The sequence below is a fragment of the Patagioenas fasciata genome, chromosome 2 (assembly GCF_037038585.1).
Source record: "Patagioenas fasciata isolate bPatFas1 chromosome 2, bPatFas1.hap1, whole genome shotgun sequence".
NCBI lineage: Eukaryota > Metazoa > Chordata > Aves > Columbiformes > Columbidae > Patagioenas > Patagioenas fasciata.
This window is the reverse complement of record NC_092521.1, coordinates 84,073,635-84,099,753: the sequence shown is the minus strand read 5'-3', so window position 1 is coordinate 84,099,753 and position 26,119 is coordinate 84,073,635. Positions and strand designations below refer to the sequence as shown.

The 26,119-nt window shown below is 38.5% G+C and overlaps 1 protein-coding gene across 7 annotated transcripts in view; it reads left to right on the top strand.

Moving 5' to 3' along the window:
• Positions 1–26,119, top strand: part of LOC136098272 (cadherin-6) — a 107,690-nt gene that overhangs the window by 35,831 nt on the left and 45,740 nt on the right. For 4 of the 7 annotated variants that reach the window (XM_071804500.1, XM_071804499.1, XM_071804498.1 and 1 more), the window contains 2 exons: positions 2,340–2,422; positions 17,838–18,197. In XM_071804500.1, coding sequence (XP_071660601.1) covers positions 17,970–18,197 — 228 coding nt within the window. In that variant the 5' untranslated portion in view covers positions 2,340–2,422; positions 17,838–17,969. Of the gene's footprint in view, positions 1–2,339; positions 2,423–10,443; positions 10,629–17,837; positions 18,198–26,119 lie in introns of all 7 variants that reach the window. The other 3 variants (XM_065831532.2, XM_071804502.1, XM_071804501.1) reach the window with 2 other exon arrangements.

The following is a 26,119-nucleotide window of genomic DNA, read 5'->3' as shown; positions in this document are numbered from 1 at the left end:
TACTATTTGGCAAACATCAGATTAGAAACATGCTTTCCTGAATGAAAATGGAGATTCTCCAACAATCTCTCCTCTCCAGGAGCCGAGGTTTTAATTAAAATATCAATTATTGCAAGACTTGTAATGAAATTGGCAGTCGGCTGTGCTGAACATCTCACATTTCTGCCCTACTCGTACAGGCTTCTAAACAGGTAGCATTCCTTTCTTTCTAAAACTCTCTGCAATGTAAAAAATAAGCTGCATGAGCAGCCCAATTCTCTTGTAAGGTATTTGTGTAGACCTATAACCTCTTTCAGGGATTTCTTCTTAATTTGTATTCATTCACAAGCAGCAGGGAGAATGAAAAGTGTGGCAGCAAGAAACTCATTCCAGGAGTACTGCAGCACCCTGCAGCTTAGCAAAGGCATTTTGTGTAGTTACAGTTCTCCTTTTATTGAACACATCTGCAGCAGTCATTGGATTGGGATGCTTCCTTTATGCCTCCTTGAGAGCTAGTATGTGTCCTGGGTACAAGGTTGAATTTGAAAAATGTTCATCTAGCCTGTGACCAGCTATGGGAATATAAAAACCAGAGTACTTTGATCATATCAAACCACATAAATACTACAATACACTTACAAAAAAAAAAAAAAAAAAAAAAAAAAAGAGAGCGAGAGAAACAATAGAAAGGACTCATGGGTAAACAGCTATTTCTTTGTTATGATCTCACCCTAAAGATTTTCTCATTAAGACCTGATGTGGTTTGGTACGGAGGTGAGCTGGGGCATGGGGTTGGAGATCAAGCCTATAAATAACAGCAAGTAAGAAAATCAGTTTAAAAAATTGTTCAGAGCGTTTTTCCTTGTCTAAAATAGAATTTATAGATTTTGCCCTCCTGCTATGAGGATGAAAATAAATTAGGAAACAACAGCCTCAAAGTGCAATTACAAGCAATTCAGGAAAAAAAAAAAAATCATGACTAAAACAAGTGCAGCTGCAGGCAAAAGGCAGAAGAGGACCCCCAGCCACAAGATTGATGCTACCCAGCCAAAAGTACAAGGAATAGGGTTAGACACTCAGAGCGCTCATGCGGTTCTGTCCTCTCACAGCAGCTGAAAGAGGTGAGATGGCAACACACACTCCCTGATAAACTCAAGGGGAAATTCTGTTTGACTGAGCCAAAGCTGTCTGACACTCCTTTCCTGTTCCTCCCATGCTCTCAAATGTTCAGAAGTAAAATGGTGACCCATTCAACAGGGTCTTTCAAAAAGATGGACCCAGTTTCAAAGCAGTACATTTCACGATGCAACAGGTTACAATTACACAAAAACTTATATTTAGCAGTAATCTAGTGGTAATTGTTTGAAATTCTATGCTCTGCCCTTTCAAGTGGTAAGAGTTTCATTCAAGGGTGGTTTGTGGTTGCAGAGATATAGTGTTTTCAAATTCGGTCTGTCTTTCTGAAATACCCTGTATAGTGCTTTGAAATTGGGTCCATCTGTTTGAAACACCCTGCACTTCAGATTTTCTTCCTGCCGTTTTGCATTTTAACATTCTTCCTGCCACAACTAAAACTATGAGTGTTATGCTCACATACCTATATACAGGGAAAGAAAAAGACAGACATTTAAGAAGTGTAGGTTCCACGCTGTAGAAGTTTGTCAAAGTTTTGCACAATAGAAAACTAACAATATCTTGCTTTCTCCCCCAGCCACAAGTTTTGCTTACATCCCTCCAGGTCAGAAAAAGCACATTTATCAGTAATCTGTCTCTTTCCATCCCACTCACCAAACAGCTGTAATAAAAACAAACAAACAAACAAACAAACAAACAAATAAAAACTTTAATTACTTTGGAACACAAAGGGAAATCTCTCAATTTTGTAACAACTTCGCTAATTTTAAATGGAGTGGGGATTCTTTTTCCTTCGTGTTTTATGCTAGTATATGCTTTCTAGGACACATTTTGTCTTCAATTTACAGCAAGTATTCTTCCAGATTACTACAGGGTCCTCCATCAAATGCAGAAACAAATTGACATTAAAAAGCCACACATTTTCTGTAGGGAGTCACCTTCTGTGAAACTTACCTGCCCATAAGCATGCATAAAAATGCAGTTCCTGGGAAAAAAAAAAAAAAAAAAAAAAAAAAAAAGATTAAATTCTTATCCTGGGGGAATGGAGGAGGGAAGTTGCACTTTTCATAAATCCAAATGTTAGGCTTAACTCAATATGCAGAGTTTAGACAGGGATGATATACTGTACTCCCCCATTTGAGAAAGAATGGCAAGGCAGGCCAGACATTGGCATTATTGGCATTTTTCTATGCAGACAACTCATTTTCCTTCATATGCTTTTTCAGGATGCATGGCTTAGGTGCCTTTTCACTGGGAGCCCTCACAAGAACTGGATCCCATCCCCTTCTCCATCATGTCTGTTCAACGGGTATGGAACTCCACTGAAGTGAACTGTTCTCTTTTCTTTTTTAGCTTTCAAAAGCAGTGAGGCATGTTGGTTTTTTTCTTTTTTTATGATTGAGAAAACAACTCATATGTTGCAATTGGACGCAAATAGGGAGCCAACCGTCACGCTTCCAGGTTCCCTGTTCTTACTAAAGGAGTTGTTTAAGGAGTCTTAAAAGCCCCAGATATGAACAGGAAGGACACATTCCCCCAGACTTCATCATTTGCACAGGAACTGAACTCTAGTGATTCTGTTCATGTATATATCAGTACAAGGAGTATGTCCAGGATGGTCTTGGACTGCAGCTTTTAGATATAGAGATTTACAGAGGTATTTACTGAGCAGCAAAGCACAGGATGCTGTAGTGACTACAGAGCTTCCCAGGACTGCCTTGGCTTTGTCAGGGCCCACTTCAGGTCCTAGAGCATGCCAGAAAGCAAGGCTGCCTAAAGTCACTCTCATCCACATTTCCCTCAAGCCTCCGAATTATGCACTGCATCTCTGAGATGCAGTTCTGAATTTCAGTCATCCTTGACTAATGAATTGATGCTGTCTATTTTGGCACAGAGCTTGTCCCCATGGTGTTAAACTGCTGAAAACAGGGCCTGCCTGAAGAACAAAATTGATGCTGTGACCAAGAGGGTGATCAGAGCCCTCAGTTCTGCATGCAGGCCCCTGCTTTTGATGATGCTTCCCGTGGGCAGCACAGGCGAGGGACACCCACTAAAATTCCTTGCCAGGCTGGACTCTAAGAAAATACATAACCACTAAAATGCTAGTTGATACGTCAGAGTGCCACTGGCCTGAGCTTAATATAAATGTGATGAAAAGGTACATCTGGGGGTGTGCCCTGAGTCTTTCTCACCTGGCTGCATTCCAGGCTCACAGCTGGATAACCAGCTATGTCCCAGCTCTGAAGCACTGCCAAGCTACAAGTCTTCCTGCTGCCACTTCTTCTCTTTCTCCTTGCTGCTACTTCTCATTATTTTTCCCTTTTCCCACACTTCTGCTGCACAAAAATTGCCTGACAAAGAGTGTTACAGTCAAAATCTCATTATGGACACAAGGGAACACACCTTATGTGCAGAGCCAACAATTACAGTTTATTGTTAGTCTAATTAATATTTCAACAATAAAATCAAAATGAATTAAAGAGTTATAATAAGTCCAGTTACGATGATGCTAACATTTACAATCCATATTATCTAATTATTGCTAATTCCCATTAATAGTACAATACAATTTGTTAGCCACCAAATTCTTGGTATCTACATCTTTTTGTCATGTCATGTTCACCTTTCTTATGAGTAACAACAGCAAATAATTAGCACCCTAAGTTCCTCACTGGGAGGAATATGCTGTTGATGATCAGAATTTCTTCTTCTTTGGCCCAGGGTCTGGTTGGGGTTTTCACACAGTCTGTTGCTATTACTTTTCTAATTGGTGTCCCACTTTAGCTACACTTAGGAGTTGTTGGAACAATATACATGGTATAATTTATTTAGGGTATACACATACAATTTCATAGAGTCAAGCTAACAACAAAAAATAATTTGAATATTAGTCACCTGTTTCAGCTAAAACAAGCTAACATAAACTAGGGGCCGACAAGGCTTGAAGTGGCCTGTGTTAAGGTAAAACAAAATCTGCAATATTTCAGCAGCAATGGCAACACCTTATTTCCTGAGATGCAGGGTTGCAAAAGCTATGTTCACATTGGTACTGCTGATGCATGTGCGCTCTCATACATACCAAGTATGTCAATGCTTTTGTCAGTAAAACTCTGCTTACCTAATCGTTTTCCAGTTACAGCCAAAATGGACTGAAGTCAAAGTGTTAGATGTTATTCCCCCAAACACTTTAGGCTTTCTTTCAAGCTGAACTCGCTCAGCTCTATTCATATCTGATGGAGCCACACTTTCATTTCCAGGAACAGCAGCTTGTGGTTTTAAATCTTCGTCCTATTCTGGATGCTGATGTCAAGGAAATGCTTTCACCATTCAGCACTGAAATCAAAGTTCAATTATCACCAGCAATAGTAGCATAACTTTAGCCATTCTTAATACAGGTAGTAGTGTGTAGCACACAGTTGCAAGCTTAAAGAAACATATATTTATATATATATAGTAAATATATATATATAATATATATTATATATGATATATATAATATATCATATATATTATATAATATATGTATTTATATATACACATCAACACTCTGAATACAGTCCTAAGTAAAAATATATTAGACTTCTGAAAAACTTCAGGCATTTATAAACAGAAAGGAATGAAAATCTAAAATCATAAATCTTAAATTGCCCATTGAATGAAATAACATATTTTTTCATAGGCAGCCTGAATCTTGGGTAATCCCTACTGCTTTATAAGTGCCCACACTTGAAAATAAGTCCTCTTACAACCTACAGTGTAAAAGAACCTGCAGTAAATCAGAAGAAAGGGCTGTTGGTTAGAGATTATGGAGAAGGAGCAGACATGGGTAACTCCAAGGCAGACTTTCCCTCATATTACCTGCGTGTACCTAACACCTGCATTGTTGCTAAGTTGCAAGGGCTTTAAATAAGAGGAAGAATCTAATTTCTGTTTTAAAACAGATAAATTATGGATTGGTTATGTAATTGAAGAAGCAACATTTCATTACAAGACAAATCAACAAATAACGTGCAGATGGAGCGAATAAACTGCTGGTGTTTTTTTTATTTTGTCTTGAAATTTGTCTTCACCCAGCAGGTGATGAGTATCACAAAACTGTAAATGTCTTGCAGCTTATTTAAGAAAAGATCATTAAAAACAAAGTTGTCAAAACTTGAGTAGAAATAGATGAAATATTACATAATAATGAGAAGGATACACATGTATGTATTTATGAGTTTATCCATGTTCAGTTTATAATGATTCCCTGGATTTTTCCATGTCCACATTGTGTTCTGGTTTTGAATTAATGCTAAAACATCATGAGATAAGAGGCTTAAATGCCGTTGACCTGATTGCAGTAAGACTTAGTTTTCTAAATGCCTTTGAAGGTCTGGTCTTTATATTCACTCTGTTTCTGTTTTCAGGAATGATAGCTTTGCAATTGTCACAAAATTACTCTGAGGACAAATACAATAAAGATTAAGCGATCAAATTCCTTGGTAACTGAGACTATGCAGGTACCTTAGACAGGTGAATAAACACTCATGTTTGCCTTCAGGGCCCTTTGACAGTTTTCAGCTTACATCCGTTTGCCCATAATCAGAGGTGAGAAGGAAACAGGAAAGCAAAAAGTGGGAGGACTTAAGGACCAAAGCTAAGTGACCTTGACAGGAAGGAGGCTTTTATCTCTCCAGAAGGAAGCAGCCTAAGCTGATGACAGTCAAAATGCACTAGAAGTGCATGCAATATTTAAGATACTGGAGTGTACATATTATGAGTGCAAATAGGTGCAACTTTTAAGAATGTTTGAGATTTGATTAAATGCATCCTTTGTTGCAAAGTCATGGATTTCTCTAGATACAGTCAGTAAACATTTGGTTACTTCATGTGGTATTTAAGCTCCAGTGTTTTCAGCTGTAATCATTAAAATCAGGTGAACAAAAATATTGCCAATAAAAAGAATAGCAACAATTGAAAGAAGCAATAGTAAAACTAAGAAACATTAAAAAATAGGAGTGACACGCTGGCTCTAATGACAGAAAATTGCCATCAGTTTCAGCAAGACTGAGGTTGTTTTTTTTCGGTTTACCATTTTCTGTAAGATCATCAGAGAAATTTAGTTCTGGCTCAAGAAAATACTTAAGACGTATAGAGTAGTCTTTCCACTACGGAAGAACAGCAGATTTACCTTTCTGTGATGTGAAGAGAAGTGTCAGGGATTGTCCTGACACCTCGGCTGGTCAAGTTCCATTTCTTACTGGAAATATTTTCTTTGAGCATTAACTGCTCAGGGGAATACTTTTAGAAGAAAAGGATTTTCTGAAATAAGAAGGAAGTCTCTCTTGTCCAGATTAGTATCTCTTTGGTTTTTTTTAAACAGAGATGTCTGTTTACAGGCATGAAAGCACAAATTATACAGAAATAGTTTCTTCTAGTTCTGCTCCTCCCAAACCACTTATCCAGTGTTTTTGATCTTGGCTATCAATCCCGGCAACTCCATGGAATTAATTCAGAATCAAAACCAAAACTCCACTGAGCGAAGACAACAAATTTTGCTGTCTTCAGTGGCTTGCACAGAGCAATGTTCTGCTGAATCCTGGATCGAGAACAACCATTTGCAACATACATTTTATATTTTTAGGATCAGCTCCTTCAGTTGTCTAAAACAAAATAGCAGAGCTGTCCTAGAAGCTTCTAATCACCAATTTGCTGCATATGATGATTACATAGTTATTTAGCATTAACAATACAGTTAAGAGTTGCAGCATGACTCCCACTCCCTTCCATGGAAAACGATAGCAAAGAGTCTGTCTTGAACAGATTTTAAAAATAAAACACTATATTCAAGTCTCCATTAAACAAGGGGAAGGTTTCAGTAATTCCATTAGAGTCCCAACTTCCAGGAAATATAAACTCTCTTTATATCCCAAAGAGATTCTACATATAATTGCAAAGAATTTACAATACTGTGAACACTATTAAGTTAGATTGGAATGTTTACTCATGAGAAGTAACATTTTTACAGGGATCTGATCTCATACCTCCAAACAGAACTTTCGTACTGGTTTCAATGCCCAAAGAAGTATGTTTTAATAATACAAACAAAAGGGTTAGTCACTTGTATAGTGTTTGATCTTCACAGTGCATTATGTAGAGCTGTGTGAACCAAGAGAGAAAAAATAAAAAAATGCTGTGATTTTAATTTTCTCAATATTCTCAATTAAACAACTCATTAAAGTTTTTCAAAGAACTACTGACATAAATAGCATTATTAAATACTTCAGAAACTATTCAGTCATAGGTGACATTATTCTTTTATATATTTTCATATTCTGAGAAACATAAAATTGCTAGTAAAAATGTATTAAAAAGCCCTTTTCAAAGAAGAAATCCACCTCTCAGATTAGTGATTTGAAAAGCAAGTATGCATGTTTCCTATTCAAGAAACTTCAAGAGTTTCAGAAATATCACTCACTGTTCATGAAACCTCCGTTAGGTAACGAGTCACAGTGGCTGGAATTATGCACTGAAATGGTAAAGTCACCTCACCTGAAGTCACAGGCAGAGTGTAGATGCTTTTGGTGTGCAGTTGTATGATGCATTAATATCATCATGCCTAGACAAGAATGTCCTTGTGGTCAGACTGCTAGAACATCCCTGCCATCATGGTGTGGAATTTATTCACCCAGGATGAACCACAAACATGTCTTATTCCCATTTTAATAGTCATTATACAGTCCTAGTAACTCTCTCAGAAATGGTCAGTCCCTCTCACTGCTGCACTTTTTTTGTTTGGTTAGTTGGGGACTTTTTGGTGGTGGTGGTGTTTGTTTGTGTTTTCTGTTTTTTTAATGCTAACCATGAGGATAGCCCAGGAGGACTTACCATGGCTATTTCTACACTCTGCCATCCAGTCTAGCCCTGGTTGAGAATATCTCCTAAATCCTTAATAGGATCTGAAGTAGGATCAAGAGATCTGAGAATAGAGGCCAGCAGATCTGCATTAGCTCTCCTGTCTTTTGCTACAGCTTCTTAAGCTGTGTAGTTAATAAGGGTAGCATTAAGAAGCTTTTAAAGAAGCTATAACATTTTAGTACAGCCAGTTACTATCACGATCAAAGAAATAATAGGCTCTTTCATCAAAAAAGAGGCATGACCTACTAATCTACAGTTCTTTTAATAGCACATTCGTAATGAAGTGAGTCTTAATGGGCATCCCTCTATTTTCCAATTGATTGCTCCTGTTGGATCATATTTGCACAAATGGAGTTCACTTGCCCACAATCAGCCGAGCATTGCTGGCATTTCTGGTTTGGTAGGACTCTGCATCTGTTTCACAGTGGTAAAGGACCATGGAAGTCTATGCGAAATAAGAAAGCCCTTGACAATCAAATACAAAGCCAAAGTTTAGCTGTTTCTATCCTCCCTAGGTCCAGTACCTCATGTCCCACCTAGTGACTGTTTTTGCCTAATTTCATTGCGGGAAATTAGCAAACGTTTCTGTCAAGAAGTAAAGAAAAATATAGTGAGCTCCAAGCACCCAGAAGAGGGAAAGATGCAAACAGGAGCTGATGAATGGTAGTAAGAAAAACAACTGCTTTGCTCTGCCACAGATGAAATGGGACACACTGGGAACGGGTGTAGCAAGGAGAGTGCCTGTAAGAGGGAACTACAAAAGGCAGGAAGAAGAGATTAGGGTTGCAAAAAAAAAAAAAAGGACAGCAGCAATTAAGTATAGGATTGTGGCTGTTCTAGAAAAGTGAAGAAGTGAAGTTACAGACAGTTGTAGATAAAAAAAAATAATAATCTCTTTAATAAATATGAAAAGCGCATAAGCTCTAATATGTCTAAATTAAAATCAGGTGAACTTTGCTTACGTGTTTGTCCTCAGTTGTACCACCTGCTATAACAATTCTGTTATCTCAGTCTGTGGGCTTCTTCCGAAATAAATCAGGATTTTAGCGATTAATATCATGCTTGACAACAATATATACTGCCCAAAGCACAATCAAAACATTTCTTTTACTTGTGTCTGTTATTGAGCTGCCTAATTACTACTGTCAAAAATAATCAGTCTTTAATGCAAAGATATGCTAGTGCCTGTTGAAAAAGAAACCTTACCTCCTCCTTTCTTTTATTCCTGGTTATGCATATAGCAGTATAGCCTCTGCCTTCATTATCACACTGCAACACTTGAGGGAGAACAGCAATGCCACTAAAACAGCTGCAAGCCCAGGTTTTTCTCTTGTGTTTGGAGAGTATCGCTGACATCTTGGCTTTGAGTAATTGCTGCTCAGCACAGAAAGGATCTGTTGTCTATGGTTCTATCTCATTTAAGGGAGCATGTGGATAATTTTCCTCTGATAGCATAGAGGTAAATGCCTAACAAATGGTAGTCTGAGTGTGTATGGAAAAAGCAAAACAGACTATCTCACCTACATTACAGAAAACAATTTTCAGGGAGAAGCTGACCAGTTTTGGGTTTTTTGTTTGTGTTTTTTTTTTTTTTTAATGTGTCTAAAAATTCGAAATATTTCCTTTAATAGAGATTTTTGGATGGTAGCATCTCATACCTTTCTCAGAATGGAGTCTTGTTTAAAATAGCTCTATTTTTGCTTTACAATTAGACGCCTAAAATGTCACTGAGGCCATCTAGGGGACTTTCAAGTACCGAAGTGTAAAAAGAAATAGAAGCATTCAAACCATGTAGCTTTTTCAGTGGAGAGACAAAATGCTTTCACCTACACACTTTAAGTCACTGAAGAGTCTTTCACTTTCTATTAACTGGGTACAGAGACGAGGCTCCTTTTTCAGACATCAAATTTCAATGCATATGGCAGACTAGATTTCTTTTCGACAACTCTCCTGCTTTGAAGAACCTGCTAATTCCTATTCATGAATAAATAAACAAATAAATAAATAAATCAAAATGTATAGGGAAAACCCTAACTTTATAAAAGCAACTTCAGGTTTGATAGTAGCTTATTACCTATCTGAAAACAGCAGTGACTTTAACAACAGGGTGACAACACTGCAAACTTCTATTGAGTACTGCAACAAGGATTAAGGTTTTCCAACAGCATTTTCATGGCTCTAAGGATAATTTTGATATGGCTGAAAACCCTTTGGCTATGATTCCACACATATCTGCTACTCTCTGCCATTAAGGTATTTGTCAGGAATAAAAGACCCATGTACTATATATGCACAGCAGTAGGAGTGCTACTGATTTGTTCTCCTACTAAATTTAGTTGATTGCTTAACTGATTTAGTCTTCTTTCCATCAAGCAACAACTTAATGTAATTTACAGTATTACCTACGAGTCACATACCTGTCCCTTGTTTTAGATTATAACACAGCACTGGCAGAATGCTTCGCTCTTCAGGGGGACAATGAAATACTGTGAAGGCCTGTCCTCACAGCCCCTGCAAAAGGCAGAAGAAGATAGGAGCCTTTCACAAGACCAGCTCCTGCTCTCTGTTAATGCCACACGGAGGTAGATCGCAAAGACGACAGGATCAGCTAGAACTGGGTTTGTACTTTCTCTTCCATGTAGCTTACCTAGAGCGGTGACCTGCCTGCGACACCTACATAAGGTTGCCACTCTTGCAGCAGTTACTGCTCTGGTCTGTGCATCCAGGGAGTATCAGATCCTTTTCTGGGTGTCCACAAGCCCTCCACCATATGTCAACATCCAGCTGGTATGTGCAGCAAAGGTGCACATGGTGTTTAAAGCACAGATATTCCGCCTCTGACTGGCACACCACCAGAAAAGAAGAATAACCTTGTGATTAAAATGCTGCTGTATAACTCAGGGCACCTAAGTCCAGGTTCCAGCCCTGCCACGACTATTTTTGAACCACAGAAAAGTCAATTAATGCAATCATACAATGGCAACAAGTTTTCTGTGCCATTCCTCTATCTTGTGTGCTGAGGCTGTTTACGCATACTGGATAAAAGATACACTCCCAGTGCGGCTAAATACGGAGACTTAGAGTGGCATCTCTGAAACAAGATGACACTAAGGTGCTTTTCTAATAAAGGGTGAAAAAAAAAATCTGCAAAAAAAAAAAAAGTAGCATCAATTCACTCATCAGCTACTGAATAAAGTTATACAGTCATCTTTTGCCACTGCCATTCATGAGCTAAAGAAGGAGATATACATCTCTCTTTCCCTCTTTTGTCAGTGTGTGCTTTTCTGAACACAGGTGTTCGTGTGCATTCAGGTCCACTTGGGTTAAAGCATTTGCATTGTTCAAAAGGGCCATGTTAATAGATCCCAGTGCAGGGTGGAGGTAGTAGTTATCGTAACATTTCTGCTACATTTATTTTTATAGTTCTGGATCTTTTTTTCCTGCTGAGCACACTGAATAAAAAAATGACTTTGAAAGACACTATAATCAACCACTGCTGGCTGCAATTACATTGTGTACTTGATGTCTTCAGAAAGTCCCTCTAGTTTAAAACCACAAATCTTTCAGTTTGAATTCTCTCCTGGCTCTTTCTGTTTTGTTAATTCAGAAGTGTATTTACAGGAATAAATGCTAGACCATATGGGTTTATATAACAAAAATATCAAAAAGGTGAACATCAGAAGATTAAAATGTCATCATCTGTCTTTACACTGAAAATTTGACATTTTTTTTCTGTTTATGACTGATATTTACAAATGAATGCCTCATAGACAATGAAGGAAAAAGGGCATCTGGATTTCAGAGCTGTATAAGCTGATTCACACTTGAGAAAATTATTAGATGGAGGCTTTCAGATCTGAGTGGTCATAAGAGAGACATAATTGTAAAGTAAGCTCAAACTCAACAACTGTTTTTTTAAGCCCAAGTCAACTATGGGCGAGGCTGCATAGTTATAGCTTCTGAGCGTATGAAACTTTGTTATTTCTGAAAATATCTAGCAAGCAATTCTTTGTTGTGTATGAAAATGTATCAATATGATATATTAATATATATTAATATGACATTAAAAATATACAAATTTGGAAGCTTCCATTTTTTTAAGTTAGCTGAAATACTGTCTTTCCTTTATGCATCTATTGCTATTTTAACCTTTCCCTCCAGTGATGAGGAAGTAATTTTTCTGTAGATTTTCCTTACAGCCTTAATACTTTCCTTGAAGTCTTGCCCACAGGGTAGCAGAAACACATACTTCATGTTTTTAAGGACAGCCCCAACAACAGTCTAGTGTCCTGACTCCTCTGGGTCATTCAGATTTTCTTAGGGACTTGGACATTCCTTCTTTGGTGTGGCTTTGCAACAATATAAAACCCAAGCAAATAATCACCAGATCCTTACCTAACATGTCTTATTCCATGCCACAGACTGTCACACCTTTTGCAACAAATGCAAGACGCGCTATTTGACAATTATCCTCCTCCCCCATCAATTCTCTTCCCACTTTTTGTTCCTCAGTCTTTGACAGTGAAATGTTGATGTCTTCATTTTCCTCAGGCTTGATGGATTAAACACTTGCACCTGATGTATGAGCCAGGAGAAGGATTTTCTAGCAGGACCGTGCGAGTATGGAGAGTATCTCTCCCTGCACGGTCTTTCAAGGGGCCTAGTAGCTGATTCTCCTGCACAGGAAAACCGTGAAGCTAAAGCCTACGGTCCAGTTATCATGGCTGGCGGTTCACTCTGTAGAATCTTGCTCCACATCTTCTGCTAAATTAAATATAACTTAAAGATACCAGGGCAGAACCCTCCTTTTCTTCTAAAGGTGGTGGTAGTGACTTCATATGATCTAGCTATTAATGAAGCCGGGAGCTAGTCTGCATCTTTCCACCAACAACCATAAATCAGACCTGATTTTGGTGTAGTAAAGGCACATACACTGATGCATAGTGTAATCACTTAGAATGAAAAAGCAGTGTTTCTTCTCTGCATTTCTGCATTTTCCCCAAGAACCTATGCAATCTCCATGAGGATGGATGCAGTTTATTGTGTCACATAAATGGAAAAAAAAAATACAACCAACCTAACTATTACTGTTAGCTTAATAGCTTAATTTTCAGGTCCATATTACTCACCCAGGGTATATCAGTATCATTTCCCATGTTCAGTTTCCTAAATTACTATACCACATCATTTATTAACTTTCACCTTCTCATTCAGTCTCATTGTGAAAATAACAGTTTCTTATCAATTCTTGAAAATACAATTAATGTTCATTCCAGTGTTCTAATGGACCTTGATCCTAATGTGCAAAGCTTTGTAGCCAACCCTCAAACAATGAAACTGTACCTAGATGACTAAGGAATAAAAGACCTATTATACTGGCACTTCTGTTTAAATAAAGGATATGTCAGAAACTTTAGAGACACTGATGGTTGTTGGCATATTTAGAGGCTATTTAAAATCTAACAATCAGCAGCCCATAACATTAAAGATGTATAAATACATACAAAAACATAAATGAGTGTGTGGCATCTGAAAAGAAATCATGCTCAAGTCTAGAGTCTAGGACACTTTATAAAGCATATTGCTTTGAGAGCCTATTGAGGGGAGAGTACTATAGGGCTGAACAGAAAGGAATGAAGAAAAAATATTTTCCTTCTACTTTCTGATGCCTCTCATGGGAAGGGTCTGTGTTAGTCCGGTTTATTTCTATCATTTGGGAAGAGCAGCACAACCCACAGTGCTGAGTGGGAGCAGAGGCGAATCCTCTTTGAGGTTTCTCATGTCAAGAACCTGCACCCGATGCCCATCACTGTGCCAAGAAAGCATTACCAGGGCAGACCTCCCTGATTCATAGGAATTACTCCAATAGACATATTTTGTCTCTGATTTAAATCAAGTATTTATCTGGAAAGATGTACATTTGCACTGAATTCTCACATTGGTGGCATTAAGACATTACATTAACAAGATACTGGTAGAGAGGATGAATAGAAAGATCGACTAAAAATATCATCACCTAGGGGAAATAATTCTGAAGTTGATATTTATAGTGATTAAGCAATTGTCTTAAGTTTTGATCCTTCAAAGAGGCATGAACATAGACTTTAAATCTGCGACTTATCACAGTGAAGACAGTTCTGTGATTGCAAGTGACATTGCTTTTATGTTAACAATCATCATACCTAAAGTTAGACTGGGATTTTTTTAAGCTTGGATATGCAGATTCCTTCTTCTCCTGTAAGAAGCCCAGATTTGCTTTATATTTGAGCTGACAGAGCTAAGCCAGTTGTCTGAGGCTGTTGTACAGTAAAACCATTTTTCATTCTTGACAGTTGATTAACACAGTGAGTTCCCCAACCAGCTGATGATTGGGAGAAATGCCATGTTTAAAGTGCCTCTTTTGTCTTTTTGCCTGTGTTTGTGCAATGTGAAGAAAATAATTTTAGCCCCCATTGCAAGGTCCAATCTGTTACATTTGCACACCTCCACTTAAAGAAAATTAAATATCTCCGGTGAATTACTTGTTTTCAAAACAAAAAAAAAAAAAAAAAGGAGTTTGCACAAGGAAAGCTATTACTTTGCAGAGACCTCTCTGGAGCATGAGACCTTGGGACCAGAGCACAAAATGGCATTTAAGAGCCACAGGAGCTCACTCTTTACTAAAGGCTGGGCTCAGAGTATAGTCCTCCTGTTCTTTTTATTCACTCAACTGAATTTATCACTATGACCCGTAAAACAGTTATTAGCACCTACAGGGCAAAGACACCTTGAACTTCAGTTAGGACTCACCCCAATTGCACAGTTAGTGCTTACACCAATTACACACCCCAATTGTCTGTAAAGGTGTGTTTCCTCTCTTACCACTTACAGGGAGGCTGCCGTGGTTTAGCTGCTCTACTGTTTCATGAAGACTATCCAGTCAAGAAGGATATTACAGGATCATGCCCTTATTTGAACATTTTGGACACATCTCTGCAGAGAAGAGCAAAAGGCTGTATTTCACAGCTATGATATCATTCTTGTGAGCTATATTTCAGTATGAGCCACTATAAAACTTCTCCCATGACATCAGAGCTGTGAAATATAGCTGGCTTCAAGTGCAGAAAATTCTCCCACAGGAGTAATTGTTTCCTGGCAATTGGCATTTCAAGGACTGATCCTTTAAAAGACTGGCATAAATCCTGTCCAGGTGATGCTGCTCCAGGAAGCACTACTCAAGAAACATTATGTTCAGGAACATAAGTGTGGGGCCCCACTGTGGGATTCGGCTGTAGGGACAATGAGACGAGCACTGGGGGACCCTGTCAAGTGATAATTTTCACTCCCTCATGCCTCAGCAATCCATGCAGACTTCACTAATAGCAAAGTAATAGGTCTGGTCATCCGCTGTATTCCCTGCCTCAGAGGCTGTCTCCCCAGTAAGGCGAGCCACCCACGCACAGCCAGATCTACCATCTCATTCACCTCCTCACATCTGCCCTCCATGCACAGGTCACTATGGGTGTGCTGGTACAGATCGCCAGCGCTGCCGCTGCCCAGGTCACTAATTAACTGACCTGGGCAGGCCCCAGCCTCCCCATAAAGCAATCCGGCAAGAAAAATGAAGTTCGAAATATTGTGAGACATAATCTCTTCTTTCATATCACATGAGGGAAGATGCCCACTGGAACAAACTCCACTCAGAGATGGGTGTTAGAAGAGTGGATGCTGGCAGACCCATAAAGGACAAGACTCTGTGCAGGTCAGCAGGGAACAGGAGAAGGATAAGAGAGACTATAAAAACTGGGAGAGAATTAAAGCCACCTCAGCTCTCCCTAGCCTGGGGCCTGAGTCTGCCCGTGCATTCCTCTAGCGACCTGCACATTTATTTGCTGGTGCTCCACGAATCACACTGAAGGAATTGCAGAACACATCCTAAATCACAACACTCAAATCTGTACATGGATACAGCTTCCATGACAGAGTTGTTTTTACCTACAGAAAATTCACTGACATTCATGAGAGCTAACTAGTAACCTTCTCTCTTCTCCAGGGGAAGATACAGTGCTTCAAAATTAGTTGTACCTTTTCAATACTTCCTCTAAATGCTAAAAAAATTATTCTTCTCACCCAGAACTTACTTTTTTATGGTGTTTTACTTTGTGAAGCTTTAAAACAATGCTGTTTGAACAGTCCTACTCCATTATCTACTATCCATCTCAAAGCTAAGTGGTATTTCTTTATAGAAAATGATTTACTAAGAGGAACTGTAAGAGACTTGAAGTTATTTTATACAATTTATTACTAAGAGCAATAACAACCAGAAGAGTGGCTAACCTGAGGCATTGTAAATACTTTAACTCCATCAATGTAGCTCAAAGGCTACATTCTGCCTGATTTACACCTTGAAAAAAAACAAACACAAACAATATAGGGAAAAAAATGGTCTTTTATATAGAATGTGATCCAGGTACTGTTGTGTGAAATGTTTACAAAATAAAAGAAATAAAAAACTCTCTTTTCAATTTGGTATAATCTGTTTGTCATTCCATGATCTTTATTTACAAATACTGAAAGCTGCCATATTGAATTTTGAAATGGTTCAGAATGGTTTATGTTTTTTTGATCAGGATATTGAAAAAAATAACTTTTCCAAAGAGCATCTCTGCAAAACCAAATTAAAATTAATCAAATTATTCTTCTCTAAGAATATGGATCTGTTTGGACTAAAGAGTTATCAAATTGTTTATGAAAATATATATATATTGTGGAATGTTTCTGTCAACTAATTCTGATTTCTTCAGATTATAAAATGTTCCAAAGCAGTTCATTAGGCATTTTGCCTGGCAGGTTACCTAAGACACACAGTATAATTTCTTCTTCCTGAATAGAAGCTTTCACCTTTTTTAAAAACTGAAGAATTATCCACACTACGCTATGGTACTGTATGTATAGCTTTTTTTTATTCAGAAAATCATTCAGTCTTCAGACATAGGGATCATTTTCATAATTATTTTGCAGGTGCACAGATATTTAGTATTAGTAATAGTAAGGAGTAGCTAGTACAAGCTAACAGAGATAAACTAACTGTTTGGGGTTTTTTTAGAAGTTATTCATGAAAGCATCGATGTATAGAACTATGTATTTAAAGAACCAAAACTCAGTATAGAACTCTGGCAGTAGATAAGTGAGGAAATCAAAATGTCCACTTAACTACCTACGCAGTATCTACCAGGTCTAGCATGTGGAACATATTGACAAATATGCATGTTTATTTCACTAACTTGTTTACCTGACCCTTCCTAAATGAAATCAAAGGCAAAACTCCTTAAATGTGAGGGAAAATCATGGAATTATCTAAGTTCAGACTCTTCAGCCCATAACTATAGCAACAGAATGCCTCCTGGGAAGACAGAGTGCACTCTTGCTAGACCTTCTTTGGTGTAATAAGGTAACCTCATCAAGGTCCCTAGTCAGAAACTGATCAGTTACACCTCAAATTCCAGGCAGTAAAAGGAGAAAAGCCTGGTTTGTCTTAGTCAATTAATGGAACTAACCGGAGTTTAAAAAGTGGGGAGGAAATAAATAAATGAATGAATGAATAAGTGAATAAATGTATAAATAAATAACATCACAAGCAACTCACACAAACCCAAACATTGAGACTCCTTCCTCCTACTCAGTATAGATTCACACAGATTATTTGAAGGACCATTTGCAATATTTTGAACCAGAAACAGCCCAGCTTTCCATCACTATTACTCTTCTACTTTTTGGGTTTATTTGCTGTAGTGATGAATGTTAAGTATCTTTGAAAATGTTTAAAAAGTTGGTATTTTTCTTTTCAGAGATCCTTTCAGACTGTGAAGACTATTTAAAGGAAGACGGCATGAGATTGGATTCAGTGCAGTAAAGTAGGTTAGTTTGAGGACAAGAAAAGAAAAAAAAAGTCATTATTTAGACCTTCTTGTGTTGCCGTGATGAGAACTTACCACTGCTTCTGGCTGCTGTTTTGGGCTGGTCAGCCCCACCAAAGTTTCTTAACTCCACTATCCAAAAGGACTAGCAGCTTTCCAGAAAAGGAAAAGATTTTGGTATTGTCTGGAAACAGCAGGCAAGACCTTCATCGTTCCAAAAGGAGCTGGATGTGGAATCAGTTCTTTTTATTGGAGGAATACACAGGAACTGACTACCAATATGTTGGCAAGGTAAGACTCTTTCATACACATCTATGTTTTGATCTTAGAAGCACTAGAAAGCCAGCAATAACAAGTAGGTAAAAACAATGCTGGCTACAGCTTTTAGTTCACCTGTCTGCCCAGATTCTGCTGAGGAGTAGTTCAGCAGAAAGGTTAGTACACTTAAGCTTCAAATTGTAATCCACAGCAGGAAGTTCCTCATTTAACCAGCAAGTCCCATGACCAATCATGCACAATTATGGTGAATATTTTGCTTTTCATTTTTGTTTGGAAATAATGCAGCTTCATTATACGGTGGTCTGGGCCAAATATTTAGCTTTAAAATGTAATCTTTTTTTTCCCCTCATACTCATGAATTTTCCTAGAGTCAAACTATATAAACTAGAAGAAGTTTTGTTCCAAGATGCTTAGGATTCACAGTACACACATTTTGTTGAGGATTCTCTCTATGTAGCAAAAGGCAACCATTTCCTTTTTTTTTTTTCCCACTGCACACAACAATGATGCAGCCATTTTCTGAGGAGCTTTTGTGGTGCCACTGAGGACTCTGTGACATGACCATAGTATCACAAGCCATGCTGTTACAAAGAATTGAAGAACACTTTGCTTGTACACTAGAAGCAACAGACAGCTTGAAATTTCTAAGTTCAAAACATGCTGACAGTTAAAAAAGGGTCTCTAAAAATAATAAAAATTACAAATAAAAAAAAAAAAAATCATAGCTTCACTCTGAGAATATCCACCTCCCCAAGCAGCATATCTTTATGTGAATTGTGGAGCTAATGCACTTGTGGTAAGTCTAGAGACTCTACACTGTCCAGGGTGCCATAGTCTATAGGAGTCTCTCTTGAAGAATGCAGAAATTATGCTATTGATGATGACACATTAAAAGTAGAAAAAATACAGCTTAGTTTTCCAAACTAAAGTGGGATTGTCTCTGATCTAGTTTGATCTCTCAAGCTTCTTAGCAAAGGCTGCAGATCACAGTGGTTTGACATTTTATCTCCCTCTGCAAGCTTCTGAGCATTCCCATGAGAGATGGTGGCTGCTTTTCTTGCCTGCCAATCAGCTGTCAGTCAAAGTTAGATGTGACACTCCTTTCCTGCTAACTGGCTGCAAGGCACAATTCAAATGAAGAGCTAATCAGCTGGTGTAATACTCACAGAGCTCCAACCAGGATAATCAGCATTCATAAAGGGTAACATTAAGACCATTCTACAGGAAAAAGCCAAAGGCAGAGAATCCTCAGAGAGGAGAAGCAGAGAGGGAAGACAAGACAGTAAGGAGAAAAAAAAAAAAAAGCCAGAATAAGAGAGAAGAACTAAAAAGACAGACACGGATGGAGAAGAAGCTTTGCAAAGAGAAATCAAGGCAGAGGAAAGGGACATCAAACGAGGATAGAGGATAGGAGCCAGGAGAAAAGGGTTACCTAAGGAGAGTACAAATAAAAACAGAAGATGAGATGATGAAGGAAGAAAAAAAAAAAAAAAGTAAGAAATATAGAGTCAAGGAAAAAAACAACAACAAAAATGAAACAACAACAACAAAAAAACAAACCCAAACTCCAAAACAAACAAACAAACAAACAAAACCAACCAACACCAAGAAAACAAAGGACAACCATCTTCTACACACACTCCTCTTTCACAGTCTGCTCAGGCGGAATGGGGTAACTGAGAATCTCTTTCTCCAAAGATAAATAATGTGCTGCTGAGGCAAGTCCTACAGTCTGCCATTTTCAATGTGAATTTTGACATTAAACCTGCTCAGCTCCAAGTCCTCCGTTCTCTCCACTGCAGAATTTTAGTAGAAACTATTGGCTACAGAGGGACTGATGGTGGAGTAAATATTCCTGCAGGACAAGTTTGCTGATAGTTAAAAAACGATCTAGTTGGACCAGAAAATGAAGAAAGTTTGAACTGGAGTCATTGAGAGAGAAAAAAATGTAGTTATTTTTAAAAGTTGTTGTTCTGCCTATTGGTACTTTAATACACTTACGATTACAAATCGTAGAAATGACACATAATGTATAAATGTCATTGATTCTGTGTCCCTGGGCTGTTCACAAGTGGCCTTTCATATGTCTTTCAAATGCCAGAACTGCTCACACCCTTGTAATTGAACAATTAGCCAAGAGGCATGGAAGAGCAGCCATTTATTATTAGAGAAAGTTGAGTGTTGGTGTGAGTATAGATGATAGAAACAGCCAAATGTCTCCAAATGAAGGTAACCAGGCAATTTAACTGAGCAATTAAACTTGATTGGTGTGGGCAAATGAGAATAATGAACATGTTTGTGAAGCTTTCCATGCCTAAGCACACACAAAACAAAGTAGCCCTTTTTTGGTACCTGTGAGTACTATCAGTCTTTAAAAAGTGCTCCCCAGTTTTGTATGCTACACACTTTAGTGTCAGCCCAAAGATGCTACTGTGTCACACTGAACAAGGATATGTGGCTGCCAACAAGAAGCTCCTGGTGTTATCCATGTAAGTTGATTGTATGCTGTGGCTCTGACACTAGATCCACCATTTTATTACCCAGTTCTTGTATTCCTGAATTTCATTCCTATATATTCATGAAATAAAGCCTTTTAAAAAAATTAGAAATTCATATCTCCAGTCTTGGTTAGCCTCAAACATAATAATATAAGGAACTTGCAGAAAAGTTTTAGACTGGAATTATTCATCGCACTGCTGAATAACTTGTGAACTACAGCTATTCATTGAAGTGTGCTTGATGGGCACAGTGACATTTTAACCTGAAGATATCTTTTCTTCTGGTTAAGAAATTATGGCACTTGGCAGGGACTCAATCCCAAAATAAAATAAAAGGATTACATGAGCATCAAAGTAGAGAAGTGCCCAGCACTACTGGCCAGCCAAAGTCTGCAACATTTTATTTGGGTTTTAAAAGAGATCTAGTTGTACCTGTGGCTGCTTTGTACAATTTCAAAGAACTGGGGTGAATGCATCTCTGAATCACAGGTAAACAATCAAGCAGTATTGCAGATGTATATAGAAACATATACTATGTTCCCTAGAAGTCTTCAGATATTCCCGCACGAAAAATCTGCCCTGTTCCAAGATTATACTCAAAGGTATAGTTACCATTTGTATGCACTTGATGTCTTTGTATGGCTGTCCCATTGGCTACATAAAATTCATGTACTTGCATCCGTCACTGAGTGGTCTTGTCAGAGCACAAACCTACAAATCATTGTTACACAAAGGGACAGGATGTCTCTTTCTTTTACACTAAAGGAAGATCTGAACTAGTCTTAAATCTTACCCATTAATCCAGAAACAGCTTCTGGCAGCCTAGAGTGGAGAGGTTCAACTGTCTTTACTGATAACAACAGGCACAACTGTGGGATAGTTTTGTCACACTCTGCCTGTCTGGCACTAAAAGTAAACTTCTAGACATAATTTTCATTTTTACTGTGTCTTATTGATGTTCATATAGTTCAAGCAGTAGGCTTACCTGGAAACTATCTGATGTTACTGCCTGTACAACCTATCATAAACAATCATCCCCTGCTGACAACACAATTTTTCAAGGAAGATAAAGTCAAAGTCCTGCTGCTATGTGGCTAGGCAAAGCAGAAAGGGTACTGCATTATTCTGGGCAAAACCAGAATCCTTCGGTGCTGAAAGAACCACCATGAAAGATAAGTTCCCCTCTGTCAGGAACAGTTAAGGCACCATTGGTCCTACTTTGGAGGAGGAGGGGGTGAACTGAATGATATAATGTAGTCTCAGTACTGTTTTTCTTTCTTTTACCTGATTTTACTTCTGGCTACAAGTATTCTAAAAGCAAGCAGAACTCTCCCTTGCAGTGTATTTCACCAGAAGCAAATCAAACAAAAGATAGTATCTCTCCTAATGATTGCAAGTAGTGGGACTAAGTCACATACTGAGACAAAAATATCTGGCTGTGAGCAGGCACAAAGGGCTATTTAAACAAGGAAAATTATTGTAATGTAATACAGTCCATGTATTTTCAGCATTTGAGGCAATAACAGGTCACATTACTCCAATGGTTAAAAGGTATCATATCTTAGTTGGATGATGTGACAACTAGCAAAAGAAACTTTCACGTCCTCTCAGATCTTTAGTACACTAGCATTCTGTACTTATCATCAAAACTTTTGACCCCCCCAAAACGTAAGACTTGAAAGGTCGAACTGAAATAATTCTTCCCATCTTCATTTCTATTGGCAAACACTTGCTCAGTATTTGTTTTCTTTACCTTGTAACTTGCACAGTGACACATCAGATGCCTTCAGCTTCCTGTTCCAAACGCAGTGACTATTTGTAATCTTTATGAGGTCTGAAATTCAAATTTCCGCTTGTGACTTCTGTTTATTCAGGGAGTCTGCTCAAAACAGTTTTTAATGTCTTCTGACACTCACAATATATTTTCTCCAGGTCTACATTCTGCACCCTGTTTCCAGGAGAACTGACAGTCAGAGAGACAGGCTTTAAGTCTCTGAATGACCTCTCAGTCCTGAACAATTCCTGGGCTTGAAGTAGCTCACAGCAAAACTGAAGACAGCTGTCAGTCATCCCTAGGTTGCATCACTCAATCTGAGGGACTTTGAGAGTTGCAGCACTGCCCACAGCGTACACAAGGCTCTGGGCTGGACCCCTGCCCCTGGCAAGTCCTCAACAGTATTTTTTACACAGCTAAATGTGCACATGGAATTTGACTTGATGCTCTACCTCTCAGAGGACCTCCACGCCCTTTACCATGCAGGAGGAGGACTAAAGTTTTGCACCCTTTCAGATTTAGGCTGCCTCCAGCATATCACTGGTATGAGGGTGCTGTGATCCTTGGGGAGCACTGACAGCTGTCTGCACCACTCTCTGCAGAGGAATTTCTCTCTTAGCAGAGCACAGGGTTTTCATGGGCCTTGCTTCTGACAAGAAAGTGTTAAGGTCCTTTATGCATACCAATATTAGTTACTTGCAATGATATGTTTAACTCTGTGGTAAAAGAAGCATTAAGACAAGCTTTTTACAGGTGAGGAAACTGATGTACAGGCAGGTTAAATGACCCTAAGCACACCTAAAAGTCAGAAATTTCTAAACCGGGATTTTAAAATAAACAAAAATCAGAGTTCTTAGCCCCTTTCTCCCTTCCTGTTTAAATACTTAAGTCACCTGCCTCCTACTTCAAAAGGCTGAATACTTGTCATTCTCTTAAAAAGTAAAACAAATGCTGAGGCACATCTGCACTTCCTTTATTCTTCATCCATCATTCATATTTTATGTTCCACCACTTGACTTTCCCAACTGCCCTTCATTCCTATATTGAATTGCACACACATACATACACTTGTCTCATATTCCTCTTTGAAAGATTTACTGGTACTGATAGAAGTCTGTACAGTCGGTCTCTGTGGAATAGAGATAGCTCTGAAATGAGGGACAGTTGAGAGGTTAGAGGCCCAGGACGACAATCTAGAAACAGCTTGCAGATTTAAAACTGTCATATGGGGGTTGAGAAAGGAGATAATGAGAAATGGGTGGGATGGGCAAGAATGTTATTCAGGAAATGAAAAGGCAGGAAATATAGCATAGTTAGTACTTACGATCATCATAATTGTGAATCTACTTGGCATCATCCTTGTACCCAAATATATTACACAATATAAAAGCCTTACAACCATCTGTTTCAAACACGGCACATTTCCTACATCATGGCATGTGTTGGTACTTACAGTGTAATGGTACGTAACCTCCTCCCCTTCTTCCCATTTGTCGAGGGTTAAGATTGCGGGGTGACAATCAAACCCTGGCAGATGTATTATTAACCTCCTCTCCCTCCCACTTCCTTCTTTTTGCCCCTCCCTCTCCCCCCTTACCACTAAGGACAGGCGATCGGGAGGAAAAGAAGGACAGAGAGAAGAGAGTTGGAAAAATTAAAGATGTTTTACTAATGCTACTAGTAAGAATAGAGAAAATAATACAAAATGTACAAAACCAATCTTGTGAGTCTCAGCAACTGCAGAGCCAGCACCCAAAGTCCTGGATTAGACTCTGTAGCCAACCGGAGCTGGATTCAGTCTCTCACTAGGCCTCAGTTCGCAGGGACGACCAGCAAGGTCCCCTCCTAATGTCAGCCATAAGTAGAAGGGAAGGAAAAAAGGGACGAGAACCTCGTGATCTCCCACTTTTATATGAAGTATCCACGTGAATGGAATGCTATACACCATTGGTCAGTCTCTCGGTCAGTTTCTCGTTGCCCCTCTCCTGAGATGTCCATCCGTGCTTATCAATAAGTTTGCATTCCATTGCTAGGTTTACCAAAACATGTGTCTGGTTCTCCAGGAAAATGCAGCTAATATGAAGGCTTTAGCTGACAGGCAAAATTCACTAAAAGATAAACTTGTTTTTTAACAAAACCAGGACACCATTCTACCTAGAGAAGCAAATACTGGCATGCTTAAGCCAATATTTCTGTTAATTATTGTTTTTCTTTTTTTTGTGTCCCAAACTAAATAATTTTGTTTTCCATATGTTAATGACCCACTCAGACAGGGGTTACATTTTGGACCGTATCTTTTTACAGATTGTCCTATCCTACCCTTGTCAGCAATCATCTACATGTCTTCTTAAATTGTGTGCCCTTAGACTTCTGGCTGTAGAAAGACAGCTGAGCATGTTAATCTTCTTCCCCAAGGACAGACTGCAGGTGAAGTTCATGCTTTATTTTGTGTTAGTTGGACCACTGGTCTTTGGAACTGTGATTAGCATTTTCTTATTTGTTTGTACAGCACAGTAAAATCCTCACTATAAAGCTGCAATGACATGAATATAGAACTTGCAGGCTAGCAACAGCAAAAAAAAAAACCCTTTTTCAGACTCAAGACAAAGAACCATTGTTATTCCACCATTTGTTGTTTACAGTTGGGTCACCAAAAATATTAAACCATAAATCTTTGAGAAATCTCTTTATTAAATGAAATCCATATTGTCTGTGACTACCTTTTTTCTGCTGCCATTTCCGTCACTGGTGAACATAGGTTCACAGTGGGGCAACAGCACATTGAGAGCTGTGGCCAGTCAGTATAACATTTCAAAACACAAACTGAAAATGTGTTGTGATGTTAATAGCTACTCTTGATCCATATGCACTAATGCAGACTGTGGCTTTCTTTCACCCTTAATGGGGTGAAAAAAAACCTCAGCATCCACTTGCAAGTACTTCAGGGTTCAGTGAAGCTTGTAGTTATCATGAAAGTCTGAGGTGGCAGGCGAAGGAAATGGAAAAATCACCCTCTGGAAGTAAGGGAGAAAAGAAAAATATCAATCCTTTCTCTCTGCTACTTTCCCAAAAAAAATCTCTGAACAACAAGGGTTGTAAACAAACCAAATACTGAGTGATCTGCAAATTAAAAATATACATTTAGGAAGAAGGGGAAAAACAGATCAGCATATGTTTTTGCTGGATATATCGTTCCCATTCTTTCCACGGTTGTTTATTTTGGAGTCATATCATCCAAAGACTGTAGCTCTTCTGTCTCCAACTTGCATATGCTATGTCGTACAGGGCAGGGTTCCAAGAAGTGCTCAGCTGAAATGGCCTCTCTGTACAGGGATATAGTCTATCTGGCACTATTTCTTGCTTTGTCTCTTTGTGAAACATCAAGCAATATTTCACCATTGGATGTCTATTGGAAAAAAGAAGGATTTACCGTCCCACACAGGCTCTCATAATGGTCATTCAGTCATCTTTACCATGTTTGTTAGCTTTACCAATACAATATATTCATGCTGGAAGGCAATATGAAGGTAAATCAAGTCAATTGTATAACTTCTGTGTTTAACATCATGTTGTCATTAATGGAAGGTTAAGTTTTCCCTAGAAGACAGAACCAAACAGTATAACTGCACTTGTGGCTCTATGACATGCTTCCTCCTACCTTG